Below are 12214 nucleotides of genomic sequence, written 5' to 3' on the forward strand. Positions count from 1 at the left end.
ACATTAAAGATTGCAACAGAGAAGAGCAAGCAGCACTATGAATAACGTTTATGCTATGCTAAGCAAAAGTCGATTTCATGACCGTAACACATTAACATTCATGCACCCACAAGGTGCAAACGACCACGATGATTTCTGAACACCCGCCTTGACCCCTCAGTAGCACTGGACACAAGTGGTCACCCTCCCATCCTTGGGATATTCCTTGCTGGGACACCCAGCCGCCTGCATCTCCCCTTCCCCCTCCACGCTGAGGCTCCTTCTCCTCTGCCTGCTGGTTCCTCTTGTCCCCCAGGTTCTCCACTGGAGGCTACAGGGATCACCCCTGGACTTTTCTTTCTACACTTACTATTCCCTTTTGGTGACCTTACCCAACACACGGCTTTATATACCGTCTACGATTACAACCGCCAAATGTGTAACCGCAGCACAGACCAGACTCCTGGTTCCCGCTGCGTGCTCAGCATCCTCACCCGGATACCTAGCAGTCACTGCAAGCTTGCATGTCTCACCTGAACTCCAAGCCTTTCCCACGATTCACTCTACCCACAGTCTTCCCCATGTCAATCACAGTCAGGGGGGGACCCAAAGTCCTTTCAGGGGTCCCCAGGCCCTGCAAGGTCTGCTTCCCCACCCCTTCCCAGCATCCCCTCTCTGACCCCACTCACTCGGCTCCACCACCAAGGCCTCGTGCCTCCTGCCCACACCCACCAGGCACACAGCTGCCTCGGGCCCTTGTACTGCTTCTTCTCGCAGCCTGGACGCTTCTTTACTCTTCCTCCAAATATCCACATGCCTGCTCTTCAACCGCCTTCAGTATCTGCTATGCCACTGGCTCGGTGAGGCCGGCCCTGAACGCTTACTTAGGATGCCCCCCAACGTCAGCCCCCCACATCTCTGCTTCTTGGTACTTCCATCCGACCATCTGTGTAACTTGCTTACTTGTGTCCCCTCCTCTGTAATACAAGCTCGTGAAAACCGCTTACTGATACCATCCCAGCACCTAGAAGAGTGCCTGGCACATGCTGGTGCTCGGTGATATTTGCTGAACAAAAAAAATGTAAGGAGATGGTCACAGGTGATTTTTTTCTTTTTCTTATTTCTGTTATTGCCCATGAGAAAGTAAAAACCAGGAGACCATACACAAATGTGTGAATCTACACCCTGACATATCCAGGTATTTGGAATCCAGCCCACCTCGTGCATCTGTGGACACTATCCTGTGACCCCATAAAGGCCTGTGTCCCGCCCACCGGTGAGAATCGAGAGCACAGACCAGACCCGTGGCCGGGCTCAGACCCAGAGGCCGGCACGTCGGGCCGTCACTGTGTTAACTGGATAACCTGTGCCTCTCCGCATAGGAAAGCTCCCCTCCCGTGAGGTTTCCGTGAGGATCAATTTCTATAAAACGTGCAGGAGAGCCCTGGCACGCAGGTAAGTAGACAGTTCGTGTCCGCTACCATCCTCTCGTCGACTGAGACCCAGAGCAGCAGGGGAGAAACACCTGCGCTGTTCCCGCCACAGCCCCGGGACGGCTTCAAGCTCTTTTGTGTCTTGGTTCCCCTGAAAATATTGGTGGGCAGTGTTTTACAAGAGAAATCGCTAAATTACGTTGAACGGTCTTTTCTTTATGGGTATTTTCAAGACTGAGCACTCCAATGAACTTATTTTTTTCTTTTTAATTGTGATAAAATGTACATAAAATTGATTATCCTAACCATTTTAAGGTTAGAGTTTGGTAGCATTAAGTATGTTCACCTCATTGTGCAACCAATCTCCAAAACTTTCTCATCCTTCCAAACTGCAACTCTGTCCCCAGGGAACACTAACTCCCCTCCCCTCCTCCAGGCCCCGGCCTCCACCGTCCTGCCTTCTTTCTCTATGAATCTGACCACTCCAGGGACTCCACGTGAGTGGAATCACACAGTGTTCATCCTTCCATGACTGGCCTATTTCACTCCGCACAATGTCCTCAAGGTCCATGCACGCCGTATTAACAGCATGGGTCAGGATTTCCTTCTTTACTCATTTTTAATTCTGAGCTAACTTTACACTTACAGAAATACAAAAAAAGAAAAAAAAGTATTGGCCAGGCGCAGTGGCTCATGCCTGTAATCCTAGCACTCTGGGAGGCCAAGGCAGGAGGATCACTTGAGGTCAGGCAAAATTCGAGACCAGCCTGAGCAAGAGTGAGATGCCGTCTCTACCAAAAATAGAAAAATAAGCTGGGCGTGGTGGCATATGCCTATAGTCCCAGCTACTTGGGAAGCTGAGGCAGGAGGAGTTTGAGGTTGCTGTGAGCTAGGCTAATGCCACGGCACTCTAGCCCGGGCAACAGCATGAGACTCTGTCTCAAAAAAAAAAAAAAAAAAAAAAAGTATCAAGTTTCCATATGGCCCTTACTTAGCTTCCCATAACATTAACAGATAACCACAGTACAATTATCAAAACCAGAAAATTAATACTGGTATTAACTAAACAATCCTTATTTGAATTTTAGCAGTTTTTCCACTAATGTCCTTTCCCAGGACACCCCCTCCCCCCAGGGACTGCCCATCTCCTCCCACCCCCGTCCCACTGAGTTTTTGCTCCCCTCCTATTTTGTCTTATGTCCCTCCCTCCGGGTCCATTTGATATGTTTCCATGATTGCCATGAGAGTCTTCATTTTTTACGGAGAAAAGGTGCTGTGTCCTCAGGGCACCTGTATCAAGGAGACCGCGATGTGGATGTGACTTCTCGCAGTGCGGCTGGCCTTGACCATCTGATGCAGGCAGCTAAGGACCTGGCTTCCCCACTGTGAAGTCACTACTGCTCCCTCTGCAGGTGACAGACATCTCAGGGGAGACTGAGACTACGCACACCGCCCTCTTCCCAGGCCTTGGCTCACCCCTTAGCCTCCATCAGTGGTCCTGTCTCCAGTAGTTCTTGCTATGGTGTTTGCCTAAAAGTGGTTTTCTATTTTTCTTTCCTTCTACATTTATTAAGTGGAATTCTTCTGTAGGGAAAAACTGAAACTTCTCCTACATTTACTTAACTATTCATTTATATCAATACAGATTCATGAGTATTAATTTTATTCCATGGGTTAAAACCCAACTCTGTCATTATTTATCCTGCCATTCAAATCAGTCCAGCTTTGGCCACTGGAGGCTCCTTTGGGTGGTGCCTGTGTTCTTTCAATGGGCCCCGTCTGTTTTTGTGCACTTCCTTACTTTCTGGTTCTACAAGATATTCCAGGTCCATCTTGTTTATTCCCGCCCCAGCCCCATAACCAACCACTTCTACAAGGAGCCCTGGTTCCTTGTATTGGGGAATGGAGTTTAGAGACCACGACCTTTGCACCAGGTGTGCTTCTTGCTGCTAGGGTGTTGTTCTCTGCCCTGCCAGTGGACAGAGCGAGGAAACAGACGCATGCGTACTGACCCTCACACATACACACGTCTGTATTTCTGAATCTACCTATCCATCCACCCATTCGTCCATCCCCCTATGGGTTGGTTCATACTAGCACCTCCAATTCCAACCCAACACCACTGGCCCCAGTGAGCCTGTTCCTGCCCTTGTTTGTAACTCCCAGGGACTAAGCTCAGTAAGTTTGAAGGGTGAAGGGACAGTGCAGCCAGAAAAGTCTGCGACCATCGACCACAGGGGATTATTAACATATTCGAACCCCCTTACATGTACCAATCTTCCAAATACCTCCAAGACATAAGCCTCAGAATAAGAAATAAAAACCAAATTCTAATCAGATGGATCTTTTATTTATTCAAAGTGCATCATCTCTTCAGTAATTAATATATAATTGATATCTAAATACGAAAATTATGCTTCTTCCATCAAAAAAGATAGTGAACGAGGACAAGGAACCCTACAAGCAACACTCTGCATTGTTAGGAAGGCCTTTTACCCTCCCACATCCCTCTGTTCACTTAAGACTCTTCATCTTCAGAGGGAAAAAGAGCTGATCATAAACCAATTTTAAAAGCCTAAACATTTTTGTAAATTATAGTAAAGAAACCAGCTTAATAACTGGAACCCAAGGTTATAAAACAAAACTATGGCAGGAATGTTCCCAGGAGTCATCATTCCATCACAGCACCCAGCAGGGAGGGAACAAACACCTGTCATCAGCATCATCACTCACTACTGGGGTGTCTCTGCATAATTCATTCCAAGGTCGATACCCCAGAAGGCACCTGAGATGCAAACAAAACCAAGGCTCTTCTGAGGACAAGGCTATGTCAGGCCCGGCTGGGGCTCTGGAGCAGCAGGGAGCTGGCGGGCTGTCCCCAGAGACCCTCTCTGTTCTTCAGCTCTATGAGCCAAGAAACAGAAACGTCTACTCTGACTACTACATCGTAGTCTCTTGTTTTTAAAAACCATGCCAATGAGAATTACCACGAGAGTTGTGAGGAACGAAGGAAGGCAGGCAGGGAGGGAGGAAGGGAAGGAAGGAAAAGAAAGAGGGGGCAGGAAAGGAAGAAGGGAGAGAAGGAAGGAGGAAACTGTCTAGTTCTATAATTAGTCAAGTACCTGAACCATGAAATATTCACAAAAGCTCCAGCCTGGCTCAGTCCTCTTCTCCCTCAAGGTCCTCATGTCATCCTCAAACTTGCCTAGGTTTTTGGTAAAAGACATAAGAAGCAATGTCCTGAGTTTGGTCAGGAAGGCATTCCAGGATTCCTGAGTTCGAGAAGAGTCCTTCAAGGGGTCGGAGAGCACAACACACCTGCAAAGACATGAACGGACTATCTGGAAAGACCCTCCACGCACAGCGCCACTGCTCACCGCTCCCCTTTGCCTGGGCGCCAACTCAGTTCCTTCCTCCTCCCTCCTCTTTCCTTCCTTCTTTAAATAACAGGGGAAAACAGCCGGGTGTGGTGGCTCAGGCCTGTAATCCCAGCACTTTGGGGAGCCAGGAGTTGAGGCCAGGAGTTCAAGACCAACAACAATATAACGGGACCCTGTCTCCACAAAAAAATAAAAAGATTAGCCCGGCGTGGTGGAGCATGCCTGTAGTCCCAGCTACTCAGGAGACTGAGGCAGGAAGATTGCTGGAGCGCGGGAGGTGGAGGCTGCAGTGAGCTAGGATCATGCCACTGCACTCCAGCCTGGGTAACAGAGCGAGACCCTGTCTACCCCCAACCCCCCAAAAAATATATATATATAGTGAAAAGCATGAGGCAGGTAGTGAGGCACCAGGCTCGGAGGAGGCTTCATCACAAACCGGTCTGTTGCCACATGAGCAGGAGACGCTGCAGAAGCCCCAAGGACAGTTGGCCGTAGACAGCCTGGGGCAGGGGGATTTATGAGCAGCTTGGGCCTCAGACCCGCCCCCAAGTTCACTGTGAAATGAGGTGATCATCCCCACTCAGTTCCCCAGCCCTCACTGGCCCTGTCCCCTTCAAAATCCCTTTGGGGTCCATGTGATCAACAGGGGAAATTCAGATTTTCCAGTACAGCACACGAGGACCATGACAACAAGGATCCAACCTAGTTGTCCGGCTTTAATTCCCCCCATTCCCAGTCCAAGCCCACTAACTTCTCCTGCTCTCCCCTCTTCACCAAGCACACTCCTGTTCACCCAGACGCTACATCCCCACCACCACCCCGGCTGCTCTGCCCTCCCGGCCCCCAGCCCCGCTGTGATCACATTGCTGCCAGCCAAGGGCCTTGTGGTAAAGCTCTTTCCCTCTCCTAGGTCTGCCCCTCCCACCAGCCTGGGAGAGCTTCAAGGGCAGGGTAAATAAGTGATTAATAGATAAAGGCTCAGCACACAACATACAGCTCTGACACAATTTAGCTACAAAGACACTGTACCCAGGGTGTAAAAATATCAAAGACACAAAATTACAAGAAAGTTTCCAATGGATTTGGAAAAGACAATGTACTCATCCAATAGGTTGGAAATAGTAACTGTCTTTAGCCTTGGTAACTGTACTTTAGAAAGAAGAGGAATAAGGCCGGGCGCGGTGGCTCACGCCTGTAATCCTAGCACTCTGGGAGGCCGAGGCGGGTGGATTGCTCAAGGTCAGGAGTTCGAGACCAGCCTGAGCGAGACCCCGTCTCTACTAAAAATAGAAAGACATTATATGGACACCTAAAAATCTATATAGAAAAAATTAGCCGGGCATAGTGGCGCATGCCTGTAGTCCCAGCTACTCGGGAGGCTGAGGCAGTAGGATCGCTTGAGCCCAGGAGTTTGAGGTTGCTGTGAGCTAAGCTGATGCCACGGCACTCACTCTAGCCTGGGCAACAAAGTGAGACTCTGTCTCAACAAAAAAAAAAAAAAAAAAAGAAAGAAGAGGAATAAATCTGAACTCAGAAATAACTTTAAAATACTAACGCTATGAGCTTCAACATTGTCCTTAGCAAATATTTTACCTGGATTCCCAAAAAGTAGCAAAATAAACTGACTCTAAGTTTCATTTTCTCTGTGCCCAGCATGTCCTTTGGAGGGACAACTAAATCCACAGAATTTCAAATCAGTGGACAAAAAGGTGAAGCGGAACACATTCTACATGTCCTACCATGTGAACAATCGGAACCAAGAAAAAAACAAAAATTGGTAGGTGGTTTTAATTCCAGTCAAACCCCCCCCCCCCCCACTGGACACTTTCTTCCCTGAAAGACAAAGGGACCAGAGCCAGCTCACTCCTAAGGTCGCCCGGGACTGAAGTGGGTTTATCAGCTGTATAAGCTGCTAGAAGCTATCCCTTTGGTGGTTTGTCCCTGGGCATTCTCAAGGACCGTAATTACCGACGTTGGTTCCTGACCAGACGTGAGTTCTCCCACACACAGGCAGGAGGACGGAAATGGGAACTGACACAAACACCAACCACCAAACAAGATTCCTGGTGTCATCAGTCAGACCCAATATAGTCACTCTATTCTCTACCCTTGTTATGCCCTTCAACTTGCACTGCTTTTAGACCATCATCATCTCCTTTTTTAAATTAAAAAGAACAGTGCTTCAGAAATCACATCAAGCCTCGATGGTTCACTCAGAAAGGGAGAGCCCAGAGCAACTAATGAGGTCAAGAACAGGGGGTGGGGTGGTGCCCGATCTGCAGAGTGGCACCGTGTTCCGAGGTGCAGACGGCACGGCCACCCTGAGCAGCTGCTCACAGAGGCCCACATGGGACAAGGAGCTCCAGCCTGGAAGCCGGGAACACCACTGGGACTGCTACTGGCACAACTACTAACAAGTCAACCCTCACCCTTGGCCTTGTTTACCAAAAGCCTGAAGAATGCACAAAACCTTTTACCAAGCAATTTTCTTTTAAGGAATTTATCCTGAAATAATTAAAGATATTTACAACATTTGAGCTAGAAAGATGTTCATAATATTATTGTTTATAATGATGAGTAAGCAATAACCTACAAGCCCAGCAGAGGACTGTATAAATAACTATGGTACATTGATACTGTGGAATATTATACGCTCACCAACAATGAGGGCATAGAAACATTAATACGTTTATTGCTTGTAAAAAATTTTTACAGTATATTAAGTGAAAAAAGCAAATATAAAACATGCACAGTATGATATCACTTTAAAATACACAAACACACATGTATGTGTGTGTATGCATAATGAGAAAAAAGTCTGGAAAGATAATACCAAAATATTAAGAGTTAATATCCATTTTGGGTTTTTTGCTCATTACCTTTTTCTAATAATTCTACAATGAACATGCAATACATATAATCTGAATTAAACACAAGTGTAAAGTTAAAAAAAAATAGTAAGACTCTTCAGGGCCAAGCATTACAATATTTTCAAAGGCCAGAATTTGTACTGTGTAATAAAACAATTGTCAATACAGACTCTACTAAATTCAAATTTATGAAAATCTGACCAAGCTTTTTACATTAAAAGAATATAGATTTATTAAAAGGTAGTTTTGCAAATTAATGATAATTGAAATAGAAGGCATATTTAAACCTACTAAAGATGAAATGTTAAAAATTGTATTCAGTTAAATCTTATGTATAAATAAGTTATTAAAAACCATGTTAGTTTTAAATGGGCTCAGCAGAAACATATTTTTAGAAATTAGATAAGGATTACAAACACAGACTTAAAAGTCATCAATTGGTACTCTGCAAAAATGATTACACAATTTGAACACTTCACAAGCTGAGACTAATATACCTCATTAGTACCAATTTATTTAATTAATACAATCCCAAACAAATATAATTTCTTTTGTTATATTAACGAAAACCTCAGGGGCCACTTGGTTTTGATTTTATCCCTGCCTCCAGGTTCCACCAGTTAATGTCGGCCCCTTTCCCCTCAGACCGTGTAACGGAGCTCTTTTCCTTCCAAACTTCACCGCAGTCTACTCTTTTCAGAACAAAAAAATGCTGGTATTTGCACAATACTGAGGAAGAGGATGCTCAATCATGTATAGTATCTTGTTAAAATGTTAAGTTAGTTCCTTTTGGTTAACTAATTTATGAACAACACACCTTAAGAAGTTTCCACAAGTACAGATTGCATGAGATTTCTCTAAGATATGCCATAAGCTCAACAATCTGATTATTTAAGTCAAACTATAATGAAGCTAGTTTGACCATCACTACGTGCCCAGTACTGTGTGGAACATGAAAAAGGCATCCAGCTATGGCTCCTTCCCCTGAAGAAGCGTCGACTCACCAGGACTGCCCTCTGCACACGCAGGGCTGCCCTCTGCACCCTCCCTACCCCACACACCACTCATTTCCTAGCTGCCCACTGTGTTCCAGCTGCCCAGCTGCAGGCTCCTGCAGCACTCTGGAACCTTCCCGTCTGGCCCTTGCCACCATGGTGACCATGCTGGACCAGAGCAGGGTCCAGGCTCCCACTGCATCCCCAGGACCTGGGTGCTCAAGCGCTGAACTGTGCGACAGGGACCATCGGTTACACAGGAGTTAATATGCCGCCTGGCGCTGTTAGGAACTAGGAACGGCATAACTGAAGAAAAACAAGGTGAACTACGCCCAGAAGAGAGCAGGACACAAGGGAAAGACAGCCCATGCAATTACCTTAATAAACTAACCACCAAACTTTCGGGACTCCCTTTAAAGTTTCTGAAGGGATTAGGTCGGCATTTTATAACTTCTGTTCTTAGGAATTTTAATAGGTGTTAAGGGGAAAAAAAAAAAAAAAAAAACCCACAGGGTTCTATAGTTAAAAAAAAAAAGTTTAAGGCACCCTGTTCTACACAAGGACTGCAAGACCTCTCTTTGTCACTCTTCAGAAAGGATCTGCCATGTGGTCTTCCCCTGGAAGGTTCCAGGACCCAGGAGCCCCCTTCCAGGCAGCACCCCGGGGGATTCCCGCCTGCAGTCCTTGGCCTGCCAGAACGGGAACTCCATGAAGACAGGGAGCAAGCTCTCATCAGCACCCCACGGCCACTCGCTGGAGATTGCTGGGTGAACATTCATCACCACCCAGGAAGCCAGAAATCTGTATCACCCAGGTACCAACCAAATGAGGCAAAATCAAAGATACACTTACCTGTCACTCTGTTTATTACAAAAATCATTTCTTATTTTGTCCACAATAGAAGTTCGGGGAAGGATGTTGGTTTTGTTTTTTTTCTTGGCATCATTTTCAACTACTACTATTAACCAGTCCACAGAGCTATGAGCTTTCAGAACATTCTGCCACTTGGTGAGGTCATCTTTTACCGTAGCTTTATACACTTCAGTATCCTAAAAATAAATAAGTCACTGTAAGCAAGTTAAGCAATGCCCTTTGGTTTATGTGGCAAAATGTGTCTAACAACACAGTTCAATGGCCACAGTGCTTTAAGGCACCAGGACAGCTTCGGGGCATGGGCTGTGTGAAAACCCCAGCGGCCAACCAAGCCTGCGTTGCTCCGTGCAGACGCCACACCACGCCATGTACTCAGCTCTCTGCTCCAACCATGAACCCACGAAGGCCACACGAGAGGCAAGGCAGCTTCAGCTGTGACCCTTCTCTGGTGACGATCTGATTCACAGGGAGCTTACTGGTCCTCTAAATCCATCCCGTTTCTCACTTAGAGTCCCAAACCCACGCCTGCCAGAGAAAGCACCCCTCCCAAATGGACGCAAACGAGGGCAGCTCAGTCCTCTTCCAACAAGAACCGGGAAAACAGACATTTCCCTTGGTATTTGTAACTTTATTTATAATGCCTTTATGCTCCGTAAATCCACTCAGATTCTAATTCCATTTAGATTCAGAAAATCTAAAACCAAATCACTTAGTTAGGCACTGAGAAAATTTCGGACACAATAATTAGGAGCTACTGTTTAAATATATACTTTCCCCTCTTCCAATAGTTCCTCCTTACTATCTGGCCCTTATTTCTTTGGATTTTTTAGTCACTCTTGAATAACGCTCAGGCAGACATATGCTAATCTGAGAGATCCACACGAGTTACATCTTAATTTTGGTTTAATTCACTAAACAGAAAGTTCCAAAAGGCAGTAATTTTCATTTATATCCTGATTTTTGAAACTGTTATATCCTGATTTAAATTACAAATACAATCTGAAAAGAACTTTTACTTAAAAAGTGAGAGAAGAACCATCTTGCAAAAACCAATTTTCTGCAAATAAATATCCAACAGTAACCTAATTATATGGTGCGGATTTTGCATATTAGGCAGATTTTAGGGCTTCGAGAGTAGACTTCGCAATGCTGGTGTCCTGCTGCAACTCCAAGAGCCCCAAGTGCACCGTGCCTGCAAGTGGAAACTGAAAGGCCAGCAGGCCCACAGCCTCGACTCCAGCAGCTTTGGAAGCCAAGAACAGCTACGTGGCACCTGCTGCACCTGGCCCACGCGGTCACAGGGTGAGCTACCCAGAAGCTGGTGAACACCTCCCTGGCCATCACAAGGCTGCCAGGCACCCACTACCCAGAACCCCCCTGCCTGCCCCCACACCAGGAGAAGAGTCCTGGCCGCAGGCTCTCCACACCAGGAAGGGGCTGCCACACCCCCAGAGGGGACACCCATGCACCCATGTGGCTCTGCTCAGCCAGTTTGCAGGGGGAACACAGACGGTCCACACAAGTTTGAGGGCAGTTGACACTGTCCAGTCATCGCTCACCACCACAAGCCAATGATACAACATGATGACAATGACTACTCCACAACTCTTAAGGAGACCAGGCAGCACGAGTGAAGCTAATGCTAATGGTCTCGAATGAAAACGAAGCTAATACAGGAAAAACCCCGTGAGTGGGGAGGACCGGACAGCCGACCCGGAGGAAAAGGTGCCCACAAAGGGGACAGCAGCCCAGGAAGGGCATCAAGGCCCACATGGGACGAGGAGGGCATCTATGTGGGAGGCAGGCTCCCGGGTAAGAGCCTGGCAAGGTAAGGAGGGTGTCCAGGTGGTGGCAGAAGAAGGAAGAGCACCAGATATGGGATCCCAAGTGGGAGAATAAAGGATTTTGGAGCTGGCACAGGGTGTCAGAGGCCAAGCAGGACAGAGAGGGGACCCTCTAAGACCCTCCCCCATGAGGTGAGGTGATGAGGAAGTCTGTGCCGTGAGGGGAACGCTCCGCACAGAGTTGTCAGCCAAGTGCAGCAATGGGACATCTCCTGTTGGAAGCAGGGTGGCAGTGACAGAACAGTCACTGGAGGAGGATTATCCCAATCAGCAAACAGACAGGGAATGAGTGCCTGGCTCCTCCCCGTCAGAGAAGAGAGTTACAAACATGGAAAGGGAAGAAACTAGAACTAACCTCGTAGTGCGGACTGGAACTGGATTGTGCGTGTATCTGTGTGTATGTTCATGCACAGGCAGCTACATACGGAAATACACACAGATGTAAATGTGTGCATGTAATGTGTGTGGGTACACTGTCTAGCTATGCCCACTGTGAGCTCACTGGCAAGGAGCAAACCCAGCTTTAGATCTTGGTTTCTAAATACAATTTTCCACTGACAGGAACCAGGTCTCCCAAATGGCTGGTCCCAGGGCTGAGGCAAGGGGAGGACAAGTGACCCTGGAACGTCTTGTGTCTGAGAGTGCTCAAAGAATAAGCACATCTCGGGTCACAGAGGCCAAATCTGGAATGACCTGAGCATCAATATTAGTTATTAACACTATGATAGTAACAGATTGCACTCCGTTGAAAACCAGGAATCAGCGAGTGCATACTAACACCACTCAATAAACAGGACCACTGCTTCCAATCAGGACAAAGTGACAAGGACCAATTTGTAC

The 12214-nt window shown here is 46.9% G+C and overlaps 1 protein-coding gene across 2 annotated transcripts in view; it reads right to left on the bottom strand.

The window, feature by feature from the left end:
* TRAPPC10 (trafficking protein particle complex subunit 10) overlaps window positions 1–12214 on the bottom strand; it is an 80838-nt gene that overhangs the window by 38678 nt on the left and 29946 nt on the right. For both annotated transcript variants that reach the window (XM_069474912.1, XM_069474913.1), the window contains 2 exons: window positions 9510–9706; window positions 4535–4730 (listed from right to left, as the gene is read on the bottom strand). In XM_069474912.1, coding sequence (XP_069331013.1) covers window positions 4535–4730; window positions 9510–9706 — 393 coding nt within the window. The remainder of the gene's footprint in view (window positions 1–4534; window positions 4731–9509; window positions 9707–12214) is intronic.

Source organism: Eulemur rufifrons, chromosome 7 (genome assembly GCF_041146395.1).
Source record: "Eulemur rufifrons isolate Redbay chromosome 7, OSU_ERuf_1, whole genome shotgun sequence".
Taxonomy (NCBI): Eukaryota; Metazoa; Chordata; class Mammalia; order Primates; family Lemuridae; genus Eulemur; species Eulemur rufifrons.